At 40.9% G+C, this 16,998-nt stretch overlaps 1 protein-coding gene across 2 annotated transcripts in view; it reads left to right on the top strand.

The window, feature by feature from the left end:
* The window catches only part of IQGAP2 (IQ motif containing GTPase activating protein 2), a 296,931-nt gene that overhangs the window by 237,561 nt on the left and 42,372 nt on the right, over nucleotides 1-16,998 (top strand). For both annotated transcript variants that reach the window (XM_043920016.1, XM_043920017.1), the window contains 4 exons: nucleotides 1,369-1,452; nucleotides 3,980-4,051; nucleotides 4,685-4,754; nucleotides 9,031-9,239. In XM_043920016.1, the coding sequence (XP_043775951.1) occupies nucleotides 1,369-1,452; nucleotides 3,980-4,051; nucleotides 4,685-4,754; nucleotides 9,031-9,239 (435 nt within the window). The remainder of the gene's footprint in view (nucleotides 1-1,368; nucleotides 1,453-3,979; nucleotides 4,052-4,684; nucleotides 4,755-9,030; nucleotides 9,240-16,998) is intronic.

Here is a 16,998-nt window from a genome sequence, read left to right as displayed (position 1 = left end):
AATGGCGATAAAATCCCATATACCTTTGTTAAAAAAAAGAAGGAATGGGGTGGATTGATATATGCAAATGTGAAAAAATTATAAAAATAACTTGATTTTTGTATTTGTCCCTTTGAGATGGGAGGATGGCATCACCCACTCGATAGACATGAGTTTGAGTAAACTCCAGGAGTTGGTGATGGACAGGGAGGCCTGGTGTGCTGCAGTCCATGGGGTCGCAAAGAGTCAGACACGACTGAACTAAACACAAAATTTGTGTTTATTTGAATTCTAACTTGAAAAAAAATAATCAGAGCAGTGCAGTGAGTTACAAAGATATGTCTCAATAAAAAGATTCTCAAAAATGAGCTGGACTAAACTTATAGCAACGATGGATGTGATCATTCTGAAGATACCAGTTTGCAGTTCCCTGGCAGTCCAGCAGTGAGGAGGCTGCGTTTCCTTTGCAGGAGGCACAGGTTCGATCCCTAGTCAGGGAACTAAGATCCCGCGTGCTGCACAGAGCAGCCCAGAAAAGAACAGAAAACAAATTAAGATACCAGTTTGTGTCCACTTTTTGTAAATGTTTCCTATAAAAGCTCTCGTTAAGGTGATAATGTAGTAAAGGTATATTGATGAAGCCTCATTAAACTTTATGTAAAAATAGATGAAATAATGCAAGATCCATCACAGCACTCCTGCTTTCAGGAATCCAGGGTCATCTTCCTTTTTGATCTGCATCACAGTGGCTCGCTTGCTGGAGTAAAGATACTTACTAGTCATTATTTTGAGATATCTCACGCATGCTCAGTCACTTCAGTTGTGTCTAACTCTTTGCGACCCTGTGGACGATAGCCCACCAGGCTCCTCTGTCCATGGGATTATCTCAGCAAGAACCCTGGAGTGAGTTGCCAGGCCCTCCTCCAAGGGATCTTCCCAACCCAGGGATTGAACCCACGTCTCTTATGTCTCCTGCTTTGGTAGGTGGGTTCTTTACCACTAGCACCACCTGAGAAGCCCTGAGGCATCTTATAATGTTACCAAATAATACGAACACCAAGTTGATCTGTTTGTATATTTCAGGGCAATTCATTTTAATTACTTCTTATCACTCAGGGCCTTGTTAAAATTATGCTTTCAAAGCAGAAACTGGGCTTCCACCTGGTAATTCCTTTCACCAGTTTGGGACCAGCCATAGCTCTGAGCAGGTGTGCTCTGCCCAGTTCAGTGTCCACGTGGTGTCAGATGAGATGGTGTCCAGATGAGGTCTGGAAGGGAGGATCCCTGACATTGTCCCAACTGAGTGTCTCTTGTGATGTACTCTCTCCTTGCACTTTCTAAAATAAACTGTGACATGTGAGTAATTCTGTAACTCATTATTTTCTACAGGCTTTTTGGAAGGCATATAAGCAACGGGAAGCATATAAACGCAGGCGACAAATGTTCATTGATAATATTCGTTTTATTGTGAAGGTAAACACTCTTTCCTACCTTAGCAAGCATGTAAACTTTTTTCTTCATTCTCCTTTTGCTTCTGGAAGACAGACTGTGTATGAGATGATGTCAGAAGCAAGTCCTGGGTTTGAGTCCTGCCTCCCCCCTCACTTAGCTGATCATCCTCAAGAAGGTCCATGAAAACACTATGTTGTCTCTTTATAATATTAGGTTGGTGCAAATGTAATTGTGGTTTCAGATCGTGAATTTTAAATCAATATAACTAGGCTCAAACACATCTTTAGTAATCAAAATAGGAGCCATTACAATCAATACATTTTTGCCAATGAGAAATAAGTTTGTTTATTTCTGTAGCATAAAAATCTGTGCTTCAGGATTCAACAAACTCTTGGAAAGCACTTTCTGCCTCCTGCTGGTTGCGGAAGCATTTTCTCTCCAAAAAAGTTGTTGAGATGCTTGAAGAAGTGGTAGTTTGTTGGCAAGAGGTCAGGTGAATATGGCAGATGAGGCAAAACTTTGTAGCCCAGCTTGTTCAACTTCTGAAGCATTGGTTGTGTGACGTGCAGTCGGGCATTGTCATAGAGAAGAATTGAGCCCTTTTTGTTAACTGATGCCAGCTTCAGGCATTTCAGTTTTCGGTGCATCTCATCAGTTTGCTGAGCATACTTCTCAGATGTAATGGTTTCACTGGGATTCAGAAAGTTGGAGTGGATCAGACCAGCAGCAGACCATCAGACAGTGACCATGACCTTTTCTTGGTGCAAGTTTGGCTTTGGGAAGTGCTTTGGAGCTTCTTCTGGGTCCAGCATTGAGCTGGTCATTGCCAGTTGTATAAAATCCAATTTTCATCACATGTACGTCACAGTCCGATTGAGAAAAGGTTCATTGTTGTGTGTAGAATAAGAGAAGACTACACTTCAAAATGACAATTTTTTTTAAATTTTCAGTCAGATCATGAGGCACCGATATATCGAGCTTTGTGACCTTTCCAATTTGCCTCAAATGCCGAACAACCATAGGAAGGTCAACATTGAGCTCTTTGTCAGCTTCTTGTATCGTTGTAAGAGGACAGCTTCAGTGATTCCTCTCAGTTGGTCACTATCAGCTTCCGATGGCCGGCCACTGTGCTTCTCATCCTCAAGGCTCTTGTCCCCTTTGCAAAACTTCTTGAACCACCACTGCACTGTACAGTCGTTAGCAGTTCCTGGGCCAAGTGCATTGTTGATGTTGCAAGTTGTCTCCCCTGCTTTGCAATCCATCTTGAAATCAGATAAGAAAATCACTCGAATTTGCTTTTGTCTAACATCATCTCCGTAGTCTAAAATAAACATAAAATACCCAGCAAGTATTAAGTCATCAGCAAAAAAAAAAAAAATGAATATGTATACCTATGGCTGATTCATGTTAATGTTTGGCAGAAACCAACACAATACTGTAAAGCAATTATCCTTCAATTAAAAATAAATAAATTTTAAAAAATAAAGTAAGAAGTGTCCATGAAAATGATGTGTAACATAGCCACATTTATTTAAGAATGTATTCCAGTATCAAATGGCAAAGTTCAACAATGCAAAACCGCAGTTACTTTTGCACCAACCTAATAAAAGCTTCTTCTCTAAAAAGTCCAAATTGATGTGGAGGAACTCCAGCTTTATTTCATGTTCTTTGTGTGATCTTCTCTAATAATAATTAGAATGTTCAGGTTTAACAGTACAAACCTTAGTTGTAAGGCAAATGCAAAACCAATGAGAAGAAGGAAGTACAACTAAGTTAGGACCTGTATTTAGTAGATAAGCCCATCTAACCCAGCTTCCAATCGAGGCTGGTTGCTCCAAGCTTAGAGAAAGAGCAGCCACGGGGGTGCCCACTCTCAGAGCTGAAAACTAAAGGACTATCTGGCAATGAGCTTGTAGAAACTTGGAAATCCAGATAAGAGTCAGAAGAGTAGGGCTGGAGAGGGACAAAGTCAGATGAGATTTGCTAAGACTTTTTAAACTGTGAGGACAGAAAATGACATGGTCTAGACCTTTTGCATTCTTAGTTCCTGAACATGTTACACTTGGAAATATCCTGTGCTGACCATGGAACACATGCTTATTCACCCAGAAAACCATGGGTCACAGTGGGTCCCTCATGAGAGCTTTTGAAATGTTTTCCTGTAAAGACCTAAAAAGTATTAGCTGCATTTAAGGGATGTTGGAAGCAACCCTGAACTTAGTTTTATTTGATCCCCTGACCCATTGCAACTCTCAGCAAAATGCCTTGCTCGCTTGGCTTTTATTTACTGAGATTAAAACAAAATAGTACAAAGAACTGCATTACCTTCTCCACCATAACGTATAACATGTTCTGAACCCCTCAGAGGAAAAGCAACGAAAGAAGTAGGAGATGAAGATGAGGCTGTAGGTATTTATTAGTTGGTGGGTGGCTCATTTTTACTTTTTTATCAAATAAACTATCAATATTATCTTTAAGAGAGTACATAGAGGCATATGAAAGGTGGTTTGGTAATTGCCTGGATTTCTCTTTTTTACTTATTTTTTAGATTCAGTCCTGGTACCGGATGGTAACAGCACGAAAGAATTACCTCTCACGACTGCAGTTTTTCAGAGATCATGTAAGAGACACACGTGGATTTTTGTCCTCCCTGAGAATGAACTTAAATGAATAGTTTGTGAATGTTAGCATTGAGTGATTCTTTCCTCCAAGAAACAAATGCTTGGAGGAAAAAAATGGATTTTAGAACTCAATGTGGTGCTATTTAGAGGCTTCTTACATATTTTTGTTCATTGTTCCATTCAGAACTGGAAAGGAAATGGGTGAGGAAAAATTTATGTGGGCTAGTTATGCCAGAGAGTAAAGACACTAATGAAGGGCTTTTCAACATTGCTTGCAAAGTTTTAATTACTGCTAACCAGTTAAATAGAAACTCACAGGAGGAATTTTTTCAGGGTTTTTGAAGAACAGATATGTGAACATAGATCGGACCATCTAAGTTTGGTGGTAAAATTCTTTTCCCTTTTTAGATATCTTTATTTAGACAATCCCTTTGCAATCTTGTTTATATACTGTTAGCTAACTTATCTGACCCTTTCTTCAAAGAGAATGCAAAAATAAATGTTGACTACGCCACATCTAAATACTGTCAGTTCATTCTTCAAATGCTGTCAGTTTTTAAAGAGTTCTTAATTCTAAAATAGTGGAGTCGATGGAACTCTGGGAGGTTGTGACTGGTCATCTTCTTTTGCAGAACAATGAAATTGTGAAAATTCAGTCTCTATTGAGAGCAAGCAAAGCTAGAGATGACTACAAAACACTGGGTAAGTGGGGCATTCTGAAACAAAGGATTCCTTATAAACCAAGCAAGCAGAAGTTATTTCCATCTGATCACGTCCGTGGATGCACATTACTGCCAGTAGATTTTGACCACCTCAGACCCAAGCATGTCATGACAGGAAACGGGCCTTTCTATCAAAATGGAATGGTTAAGGGCAGTAGATGGAATTTCTTCTTCAAAAAGAATGGACAGTGTTGAGGGGAGGGGATAAATTAGGAGTTTGGGATTAACAGATACACACTACTATATATAAAATTGATAATCAATAGGACCTACTGTATAGCCCAGGGACCTGTATTCAATATCTTATAATAACCTATAATAGAAAAGAATCTGAAAATTTATATATATGTATATGTATGTTTTTCTGCAACAGCTTATGGAAAAACCCAATTTTGGCCAACCCTATATATATATATATATATATATATATTTACAGTGTTGTGTTAGTTTCAAGTGTTTTGTGAAGTGATATAAAGTGATATGTATATATATTAATGATATGCTTCAATTATGCTTCAATTTTTTAAAAATGGAGTTGGCATTAATGCTGATATTTTTATAATAAATTTGAGCTAGCTATGGGCTCTATGGTAGGGTTAATGGCAACCTCAAGAGGGCTCACGCCAAGGGGCACCTTCCAAGACCGCCGCTGCCAGTGCCCCGTCCCTGTGACAAGCCGATGACGACCCCCCCACCACAAGAGGCCCTCCAGCACTGGCAGACTCAATACCCACAGCACCAGCCTTGGGACGAGGTCCCCATGGCCATTTCCTCAAGTGATGTGGGAAGGACCTCGCAGGAGTGGACTCAGTGGTGGCTTCTTGGCAGACCTGTTTTGGTATTTCCTGCAGCCTGTCAGTCATGGGGTCATTGGCAGGAGGTCAAGATAAAAACTGCATGCCTGTCTCACTATGTATTTCAAAAGAAAATCGTGAAAAACAATCATGAAGGGACCTCTTACAGATATTCAAAAAATAATAATAATAAGCTATAGGCAGGAATTTAATGCAAAAGAGTTAGCCAGAAGATAAACTTACATCTGAATACTGTTTAATTTATTACCTGGCCTGTGATTTTTTTCTTCTCATTTTAAGAAATATGAATTATTTCTTATGGAATAAGAATATGAAATAAGTATGAATATGAATAAGAAGGGGAAAAGCACACAGTTTCACCTCCCAAAGAAAACTACAAACATCTTCATGTAATTTCATTCTAGACTTTTCACAGTCCCTGTGGTTTTTAAATTGTCTTCCTTATAATACTAGTATGTCATTTGCAGAAAGTTGGAAAACAGGAAAATAAAATAAAAATCACCCAGAAATAGCATTCACATTTTGTGCCACCTTTTGCAGTTTCAGCTCTGCTCGTGTTTGTTATTCTATTGTTCATTTGTTTTACATAGTGAAGCATTCTTTATATGCTGAATTTTTAACATTCTAATTTTCATAAGAGCATGTGATAAAAAGCATGTCCTAGATTAAGTCTAGAAGAGCTTGCTGATAAGTTTATTAGCACTGCCCAAATTCTTCAAATATTTAGGTCATTCAGGATTAGTTTTGAGAGGGCAAAACACATCATTGTGTATTTTAGTAGTGAAAATGGCCATTATGTTCTCTGTAACTATCTTGTTTCTTATTATTTTTTTTAAAGAAATAAAAATACTGCTCAGTATGTTCCTAGCACAGTAGTAGTAGGTAGTTTCGCCAACACCTTTTATTGTCAAAAGTCTGTCTGAATTATGGAGCAAAGTGTATGACCCAAGAAAGACCCTCCCTGGTACTTGTTAAGGAAAAAGTCTCTGGCAGCCTCAAAGGCCAGGTTCTGCCTCGAGCTGTGGAATCTTCCGGATTCTAACATGTTTCTAGGTCCCAGAATCCAGCATGCAGACTGAGGGAAGGTGTCTCTAATGCCACACTGCTCCACTTTGCAATTGGTGAGATTCATGTCTCCATTGGTAGATATCTACCTTTTACTTTTTACAAGAAAGCTGAAGAGGGGGTTTGTTTTTTGAGTCCTGACACACTAAGATAGGTAAATTAAGGATAAATTTTCCAAACACACACGAGCTGCTTCTCCTCTCCTTCCAGGGAACAGGTTTTTGTGGGTAGTTTTGTTTTGTTTTGTTTTTTAATGTAAATTATGCTAGCATTTAGAATACTTTATTGACAAAAATCCATCCCTAAATTGTATATTCAGTAAAACAGACAATTGTAGAAACGGTGCTCAATCTGGAAAGGAAAACTCAGCTGTGAGATTACAAACCAATTTCACATAATTTAGCATTTGTCCACTTCCCCCAAGACCACCCCCCACCAATACCTTGTAAATAAGTAGAACATATATAACTTTGTGGGTAGTTTTTGTCACTTGCTTACTTTTTTTTTAAGTTACAAAGATAGAAGGAATTCCAGCTAAAAAATCTAGGTGATTTCTTTTTAAAGTATAGAAGACAGAAACTGTGTTGATGAATAAATTAGATAAAAGCTGCTTTGGCAAATAAGGTAGCTTTGTGGTAACTGAACTGTAAATTTTCATTTCTTTCTCAGTTCAGCACCTTCATAAAACAAAGGCATTTTCTTAAGCTGAAAAATGTCACTTTTATTAGTCTGTCATAATTCATTTTCACCCATTTCCTCCAGAAGGACACTGAATGCATTCAGGTTTGGAACTTGCTAGAACTTTAACTGGCCACTTGTAAGTGCTGACTGTGAAGTTGAGTGGTTTCCTGAAACGAAAGTTACCACAAAGTGGTGTGAAGATATGAAGATGCCAGAAAGCCAATTGTTGACAGAGGAGCTGTTACATTTGAGCCATAAAAATTTGTGAAGCTAAATTATTCATTTGTTTCTACCTGCCCTGTTGGCACACAAAATGATACACAGTTCTCTGGAGCAGGCAGAGAGAACTTTGGACACACATGAGGTGGCTTACGTTCTCTCAGCTATATAACTGAGCTCTGGTGTGTGGTTCGGGCTGTTCCTGAAATGGTCGTGTCACCAACAACATCTTTGGTAAAACAGCAGGAAAATCGATTCACATATGCTTTGGTGATCAGGAAGTCAAGGGTCCATGATCCACGGTAACTTGCGATCTAGTGGAATATGAGGTATTATCATCCAGTAGATTCTGAGCCTGGAGGCAGATGTGGACCTCTGATGCTTTTCCTTGATAGATATCAATAAATACATCGGAAGAGGCACAATAGTAATACAGATGACTCTAGAATTGGCTGTTTGTGCTGGGTTCATGCTGCTAATTGTTTGCATTGTTGATTGAACTCTATTTCTTAAGTGACGAAACACCACACAGCCAAACAGCAGTGTTAACATAGGGAAGCTTGAATAGAGCCCTGATGTAAAGGAGAGGGTGTTGACTGAGGCTGCCCAAACTGGACTGGGCTCTCTCAAGTCCTCTTGGTATTGCTGTGTCCTGTCATTAGCCTTGAAGGTCCAGTTGTTTACTCTTATAGTTTACGCAGGGTCACTCTCACTAAACACCTTTAAAAAGTTGTTTTTTTGCAAAGTCACGGTGCCAAGGAATCAAAGCGTAAGTAACATTCAAGGCACTAAGGGAAAGCCCTTGGAAGAATTTACATAGATATGCTCACCATGACTAAGCCTGGTCTCCTAGGTCTCCCTGGTTCATGCTGAAATGATGGGGACCCAACTTCAATCTCTAAATTTATTTTGTTTCTGCCAAGCAGAACATGTGTTCCCATTGTGGTCCTCTTGGCTTCTGTTGAACCTTACAGTTCTCCTTTGATGGACCTTTTCTAATTCCCCTTTCACCTAATTCCTGCTCCTTCCCCCAAAGTCTTTTGGGCTGAAAAAACAAACACTTTCTGCTTCCTGCAGCAAGAACAGAAATCTCTTATCTGGCTCAGCCACAAGCTCTCAGAGCCGGGAAAGCTCAGTGTTAGCATTCTTTCCCAGATTCCTCATCAATAAGACACCAATAGATAGAACTATCTCCTCAGTGTGGGAATCCTGGAAACAGTGTGAGAGACGGCTGATAAACAAATGCTGGATAACAAGGAAATTGTGAGGCAGACCTTCTCAGTGACCTGCATTTATTTATATGATCAGTTTCCTTTGACACGTCATATTTGACGTGAGGCGGGATGATTCACTGTGGGGCCCAGCACCACCATTGCTCTATTTTCTGAAAATGCTTTCTTTAAAGACCTAGTTTCTTTCCTACTGATGATCATTTCAAGCATGCCCAGTTGAAGCACTCCTTTCCTTTCCTTGCAGTTGGCTCCGAAAACCCCCCATTAAGGGTAATCCGCAAATTTGTATACCTGTTGGACCAAAGCGACTTGGATTTCCAGGAAGAGCTGGAGGTGGCCCGGTTGAGGGAGGAAGTAGTGACGAAGATCAGGGGCAATCAGCAGCTGGAGAAAGACCTGAACCTGATGGACATTAAGATCGGGCTCCTGGTGAAGAACAGGATCACGCTGGAGGTCAGTGGGGTCTCTGGGACTCTTGGCTCCCAGGAGACACAAGATGCTCGTATTTGTGCCCACATCACTCTTGGTCCAGCTAAGCTCCTTTGGAGTCCAGAACGGCTGACCCAAAGTTTATTTTCCATTTTTATTACCTGACCTGGAAAATTCTTTGCCTTCCCCTCTTTGATAACATTTGATAAGGCTTCTGTATCATTCTCAAAGGAGGTTTATACGAAATAAAACCTACTTACATATGTCCCTTCATAGCAAGACTAAGGCCTTTCTATAAATAGAAATTAAAATATATCAATTTATAGTTCAGTTCAGTCACTCAGTTGTTTCTGACTCTTTGGGACCCCATGGACTGCAGCACGTCAGGCTTCCCTGTCCATTACCAACTCCCAGAGCTTGCTCAAACTTATGTCCATCGAGTAGGTGATGCCATCCAACCATCTTATCTTCTGTTATCCCCTTCTCTTCCTGCCTTCCATCTTTCCCAACATCAGGGTCTTTTCCAATGAATATTCAGGACTGATTTCCTTTAGGGTGGACTGGTTGGATCTCCTTGAAGTCCAAGGGACTCTCAAGAGTCTTGTCCAACACCACAGTTCAAAAGCATCAATCCTTCATCACTCACCTTTCTTTATAGTCCAACTCTCACATCCATACATGACTACTGGAAAAACCATAGCTTTGACTAGACGGACCTTTGTTGGCAAAGTAACATCTCTGCGTTTTAATATAATGTCTAGGTTGGTTATAGCTTTTCTTGCAAGGAGCAAACATCTTTTAATTTCATGGCTGCAGCCACCATCTGCAGGGATTTTGGAGCCCAAGAAAATCAAGTCTGTCACAATTTATAGTTAAAAACAAATATTTCAATATGAAAACACATGGGCCTGATGCCATTAGATGTGATAAAATTACCAGACTTGGCCCTCTTCACAGAATAGCCACAGACTGAGAGGGCTACAGATGAGACTGGTCAAGAGAGTGGCTGAACTGTCCTTGAATTCATTTTCAAAAATGGAGGACAGGGTAATAACTCCTGGGTAATAACTCCTTGAATGAGCAAAGTGTGGGCTTCCCTCCACCCCGACCACCCGACATGGAATTGCCATCCTAGAAAACTGCTGCTGCTGCTAAGTCACTTCAGTCGTGTCCGATTCTGTGCGACCCCATAGACAGCAGCCCACCAGGCTCCCCCGTCCCTGGGATTCTCCAGGCAAGAACACAGGAGTGCGTTGCCATTTCCTTCTCCAACGCATGAAAGTGAAAAGTTAAACTAGAAAACTAAGTTTATATTAAAATTCTGAAGGATCTATGTTGTACTTATATGTAAAATGATTAGATTTTAGGCTCAAGCAGCTATACACTGAATGTTGACCTACATGAATGACCAGCAGGACTTTAAAAAATCCAACCATGGACACAGGCCCAGCCTACCAGCATCTGGGCCGCAGAGCATCTGTCCTCCCAGCGCCCGGGCACTGGAAGGCAGCAGTGTCCTCCAGCCCATCAGATGTGGGCCCCAGCCACGCCATTCCCAGATGACCCCCTACAGAGTGACACTGGCCTGACGTGCCTGGGTCTGCGCTCAGTCGCTCCCTAGTCATGGCCTCTAAGAAAGTAAGACTGTCGCTTTGTATCTGTGAGAAACCTGCTGGTGTCAGAGCTCCAGAAACCGAGAAAGTGTTTTCATCCAAGGGAAGGACACCACCAGGACAAGACCTCTCTCCGCGTCCCTGCTCCCCTGCCATGTCGGTTTTCAGAAAGCCTGTAAGGCAAGCAGGGAAGCTGACCTCCTGGATGCCCTGAGAAGGCTGCAGAGGCCCGAGGTGGAGAGTCGGCTTCCCGTGCGGTTCTGGGAAACTGGGAGATGAGCGGTCACGGGAGGCTACCAGCTCTGTGGTCGTGGGACTGCCTCGCTCCTGTCTGCTCACCTCACAGTGATTCCAGCAAAGCACCTCAGAGAAAATGAGGAGACTAGAACAACTCATAAGACAAGAAATGACCATCTTTCCTAAATATTAAGAATAAAACTACACATTTAAATTTTCTGCATTTAACTCTATATTTTCACTATTTTATCCAGAAAAACAATAGTACTTTAAAAACAGGTGCCTACCACCCCCTGCTCTCTCTTGGTCTTTAAAAACAGTATATGTTTGTATTGTTTGACACATATGAAAACTTTTAAGTATAATATATTCCAGAAGTTCCCTCAGAATGCCTTTTATAGCCTTAAACTGCTGTTTTATCCTATTCCCATAAAGTCGTAAACAGGAAATGTCTTCCCTTTTAAAATAAAGGCTCAGTTGCAAAAGAGTAAATAGTTGAAACATGTAGCTTGTGGAAATGCAAGCATGGCAGATCTTCAGATCTTTATGAGTGTTTAAGATGTTTATAAAGCATTACTAACTTTTTTTCCTTAGAAGTCAAGATTTTTATTTGCAAATAAAAAAAGCTGACCATGATAAGCTTAGAGAGGAAAAGAATTTACAAATACCACAAGCGATAAAGCATTACTAATTGATAGCATTGTGAAACAAAGTTAGTTCTTCAACTTATATTATATTCTTCAACACCAAATATTTATCAAGCACTGATTAAACTAGTGATAAGTACATACTCTTTCATCTTATCATTGATAGTAGAATTTTTCATGTGATGATAAGAACAGTACAGTTGAAACTTTATTTGCAGTGGTAAAATAGTGGGAAATAACCAAACGCCGAAACAGCAAGTCATAGAATCAGTCCAACAGGTATGTTACAGAGCGACTGGGGGAAAAAGTCACTTCTGAAGAATATTTCAGGGCAGATAGAAAGGGTTGGAATATAATGGAGAAGAAAATAAAACAGTGAAATTTCATTTATTGTAAAATATATATACAATTAAGCTAAACGTGAAGAGGAACTGAAGAGCCTCTTGATGAAAGTGAAAGAGAAGAGTGACAAAGCTGGCTTAAAGCTCAACATTCAGAAAACTAAGATCATGGCATCCGGTCCCATCACTTCATGGCAAATAGATGGGGAAACAATGGAAACAGTGACAGACTTTATTTTCTTGGGCTCCAAAATCACTGCGGATGGTGACTGCAGCCATGAAATTAAAAGATGCTTGCTCCTTGGAAGAAAAGCTATGACAAACCTAGACAGTGTATTAAAAAGCAGAGATATCACCTTGCTGACAAAGGTCCATCTAGTCAATTCTATGGTTTTTCCAGTAGTCATGTATAGATGTGAGAGTTGGACCATAAAGAACGCTGAGCGCCAAAGAATTGATGCTTTTGAACTGTGGTGTTGGAGAAGACTCTTGAGAGTCCCTTGGACTGCAAGGAGATCCAACCAGTCCATCCTAAAGGAAATCAGTCCTGAATATTCATTGGAAGGACTGATGCTGAAGCTGAAGCTCCAATACTTTGACCACCTGATGTGAAGAGCTGACTCATTGGAAAAGACCCTGATGCTGGGAAAGATCAAAGGCAGGAGGAGAAGGGAACAACAGAGGATGAGATGGTTGGATGGTATCACGGACTCAATGGACATGAGTTTGAACAAGCTTCGGGAGTTGGTAATGGACAGGCAAGCCTGGCGTGCTGCAATCCATGGGGTCGCAAAGAGTTGGACACTACTGAGCGACTGAACTGAACTGAAGCTAAAAGAAAAAAATTAAGCAATTTTTCTTTGCATGGTATAGAATTAACCGTATTTTTTGTTTGTTTTAAACAACAAGCATGTGTTGAGTGAGAGGAAATATTTGAAAGGGAAGTAACTTAATTCTTACAGAGCAACTCTAGCTCTCTGTAGTAACCCTGTGTCTTAGATTCTTTTAAAATGGGCATTCCTGCTAGAAACCTCACAAAGTCAGTGGGCAAGTGAAATAGCTAATAGTGGTTGTAAGCAAAAAGAAAAGTTAGGAAAAAGAAACAGATAACTGAAGTAGAGGTTCCTGGGAGATATAGGGAGGAAGAAATGTCTAGACTCTTAATTAGCTTGAAGGAAGACGGAAGTAGAAATAGAAGAGAACCTTGAATCACTGAAACTCCCGTTGGTGTCTGTACTGTAAGTGCAGACTTGCAGGCCAGGGCTACCTGAGACCCAGGACTGAAATTTACTGCTTGATAAAGCTCCTTCATTGCTTCTATGAACATGTTTCCTTAACCTCTCTAAGCCTTTTCTTTACTGGAAAATGTGCTAAATGCCTTACATGGATTGTTTTCAACCTTCACATCAACTCGGTAAGATTGCTATTATTAAGCCCATTTTGTAGATTTAAGGCAACTGAGTCTTAGAGAGGTTAACCTGAGCAAGGTCAGAAAGCTCCTTATGCTCTGTGGATACCCGTCCTTTTATGACTCCAAAGCCCAAGCCCTTTGTCCTAGTTCACACCTTCTACAAAAGTGTGTGTACACCATTATATTACCTGCATGCAAATAGTATGTTAACAGGGGGCAGGGAAAGATGGTGGCAATTAGGGCAACACTGAGAAGTGGAAATACTAAGAGCAAGTGCCATTGCTCCTTCAAACCAGCACTCCCCGAGATGTACAATATTTATTGATAAGAATTGTTGTTCAGTCTCTCAGTCATGTCCGACTCTTTTGCGACCCCATGGACTGCAGCACGCTAGGCTTTCCTGTCCTTCATCATCTGAGCTTGCTCAGACTCAGGTCCATTGAGTTGATGATGCCATCCAACCATCTCATCCTCTGTTGTCCCCTTCTCCTACTGCCTTCAATCTTTCTCAGTATTAGGGTCTTTTCCAATGAGTCAGCTCTTCGCATCAGGTGGCCAAACTATTGGAGTTTCAGCTTCAACATCAGTCCTTCCAATGAACGAACATTCAGGACTTAGTTCCTTTAGGATGGACTGGTTGGATCTCCTTGCAGTCCAAGGGACTCTCAAGAGTCTTCCTGTTCCTGTCTTGACCAAATCTATTGATATTAATAATACAGAAGAATTTAGTTCTTCCCTGGATCTTGCCTACCACCCCCTGCTCTCTCTTCTTCTGTATATGTCCAAAAATATGACCCTTAAGATGAAGTCTGCAACAAAACAAAGGAAAAGTCCCCCGTTTCCAGCACCAACCCCATTGAAAGTAGTTGGGAGGCCATGGGCAGGGGGGACAGGTGATAGAGAGGTTGCAAGTACCAAGATTTTTTTTTCCTCTGTATATTTAAAATCAAGTATTTGGGAGAACTGTGTGATCTACACATCCCTGGTTATTTGAAGAGAAGCCTGAGTTAGACGGAACTGTAAGCCAGGTAGCCTAGTGCTGTCTGAGGATGTTTTGGGCTTCCCTGATAGCTCAGCTTGGTAAAGAATCTGCCTACAATGCAGGAGACCCTGGTTCAGTTCCCAGGTCGGGAAGATCAGCTAGAGAAGGGATAGGCTACCCACTCCACTATTTTTAGGCTTCCCTTGTGGCTCAGCTGGTAAGGAATCCACCTGCAGTGCAGGAGACCTGGGTTCCATCTCTGGGTTGGGAAGATCCCCTGGAGAAGGGAAAGGCTACACACTCCAGTATTCTGGCCTGGAGAATTCCATGGACTGTATATTGGGGTCGCAAAGAATCGGACTCAACTAAGTGACCTTCACTTTCACTGTCATACATAGATAAGGATATCAAGCCACTGCCTGCCTAGACTGTCCCTGAGTGCCCATCTGGAGATAATTATGCTTCCTTTCTGCAGCTTGAATGTATTTTTACATATTTGTGAAATAAGGGGGGAAATGTTGCCTTATAAAAATTTTTATAGAAATGCAATCCCCTTTCCATATATAAACCATTAGAAGAATTTAAGTAAAGGATTAAGTCAAGGTTGCCCCCACCTCCCGCCAAGCTGGGAATGAGAAAGAATAAAAACGTAGACCTAGAAGGCAGTTGATGTAACTACATTGAACTATCTAATCTCAAAGCTCCAAGGGTTTTTCTCCCTACCTATGAACTGACCCCAGCTATGGGAGAAGTTATTGTCTTGCAGTCACTCAGTCATGTCTGACTCTTTGCGACCCCATGGACTGCAACACGCCAGGTTTCCCTGTCCTTCACCATCTCCCGGAGGTGTTGCTGCAGAGAGTCCTTTGGGGCTCAGAGCTCAAGGAAGCAGAAAAACAAAGTCTTGGGAAGAACAGCTTTCTCCCCACCTGCCCTCTGGGACAGTGACGCTCTGTTGAGGGTAGAGGAGGCATCCTGGAGCTGTGATTTTCATGTAAGACCCGTGCCGTCAGCAGGTCATGAAATCAGTTTAGTGCGTCACTTCAGCAGTCTTTGAAAATGAAGTAGAACAAAAGCAAATTGAAGTATCAGAGTGTGTCCCAATAGTAAGAATGAGTGTCAGTTTGTGTAGTATGTGGCGGTGTGTTTACCAATAAAAGATGTGAAATATATTTCTTACTGTGGATCTCCATAAAAATGTGTGGTGGATCCTTATCTGAAGGATCTACCCTGGTTCATGACCCTTTAAGCCCTTTAAGGGAACACAGTAGCCTGAGGTGACCACTTGACAGTGTTTTCAGCCACACACCTTCCAGCCATCCATGTAAATAGTTAAAGGAGCCTGACTGAGGATCTGAGAACCTTAATTTTGTTAAATACTTAGAGGCTTCCTTTCCCTTCCATCTCTAATTTCTACATTGTGTATTTCTGCCAGAGTTGTTATAGATCAGAATGATAGAATTCATTCTTTTAAAGGTTACAGTTTAGTAGTGTTTAGTATAGTCCCAAAATTGTGCAACCCTTACTTCTGTTTGATTCTAGAACATTTCATTACCCCAAAAAGAAGCCCCCCCCCCCGAAATGTTCTGGAATTAAAAATTGTGGTGATGGTTGCACAACCTTGTGTCTTTATAGAACACTGAATTGTACTCTTTAAAAGGACACATTTCATAATATGTGAATAATATTTCAATTTTTTTTAAAAAAAGGAACAACATCCATGTTCATTGATATCATTACCTATCACTCCAACCCCTAGCCATGGCAACGTTTAGTCTGCTTTCTGTCATGATAGATTTGCCTGTTGTGGATCATCACACAGTATATGGTCTGTTATGATCAGCTTCTTTCAGTTAGCATAGTGTTTATGTTGTAGCGTGAATCAGTACTCATTACTCTTTGTTGAAAATAACGTTCCATTGTGTAGATATGCCACATTGTTTTGCCCATTAATCAATTGATGGACACCGGAAATGTTTCTTCTTTTCAGCTGTTATGAGCATTCATGTACACATTTTTCTGTGGACATAAGTTTTCAGTTCCCTTTGATGTATATCTCACGGTGAAATTGCTGCGTCATACAGTAACTTGTGGGGGCTTCCCAGGTGGCATAGTGGTGAAGAATCCGCCTGCCAGTGCAGGAGATACAAGAGATACAGGTTCAATCCCTGGGTCAGGAATGCTGGGGTCCAGCCTCAGCAGGATCCAGGGGTACCCTCAGGATGAACGGCGTCGCTGAGAAAAAGAGAGAGAGAGAGTGACCAGATGGGGGTGCAGCAGAGTCTGGCAAATCTTTATTTTTACCCTAGCTTTTATAGTCAAAGTTAGTACATTTTTAAGGGGAAGATAGTTTAGTATTACATCAGCTTGTCCTTCAGGAAACCAGGGTGTTTCCTGTAGCTTCTTTGTGAGAGTCTTGTACATTATCTTCTGGCCTCGGGGCCTATTGACATTTTGTGACCTAGGTGAAAGCTGTTTTCCTGTAATCTATTCTTTAATGAACACAAAGGTCAGTCCTTTTGCAGAAGTTATCAGTTAAATTTATCTAAAAG

Source organism: Cervus elaphus, chromosome 12 (genome assembly GCF_910594005.1).
Source record: "Cervus elaphus chromosome 12, mCerEla1.1, whole genome shotgun sequence".
In the NCBI taxonomy this organism is placed as follows: Eukaryota; Metazoa; Chordata; class Mammalia; order Artiodactyla; family Cervidae; genus Cervus; species Cervus elaphus.
The sequence above is the reverse complement of the archived record's forward strand: the minus strand, read 5'-3'. Positions and strand labels throughout refer to the sequence as shown.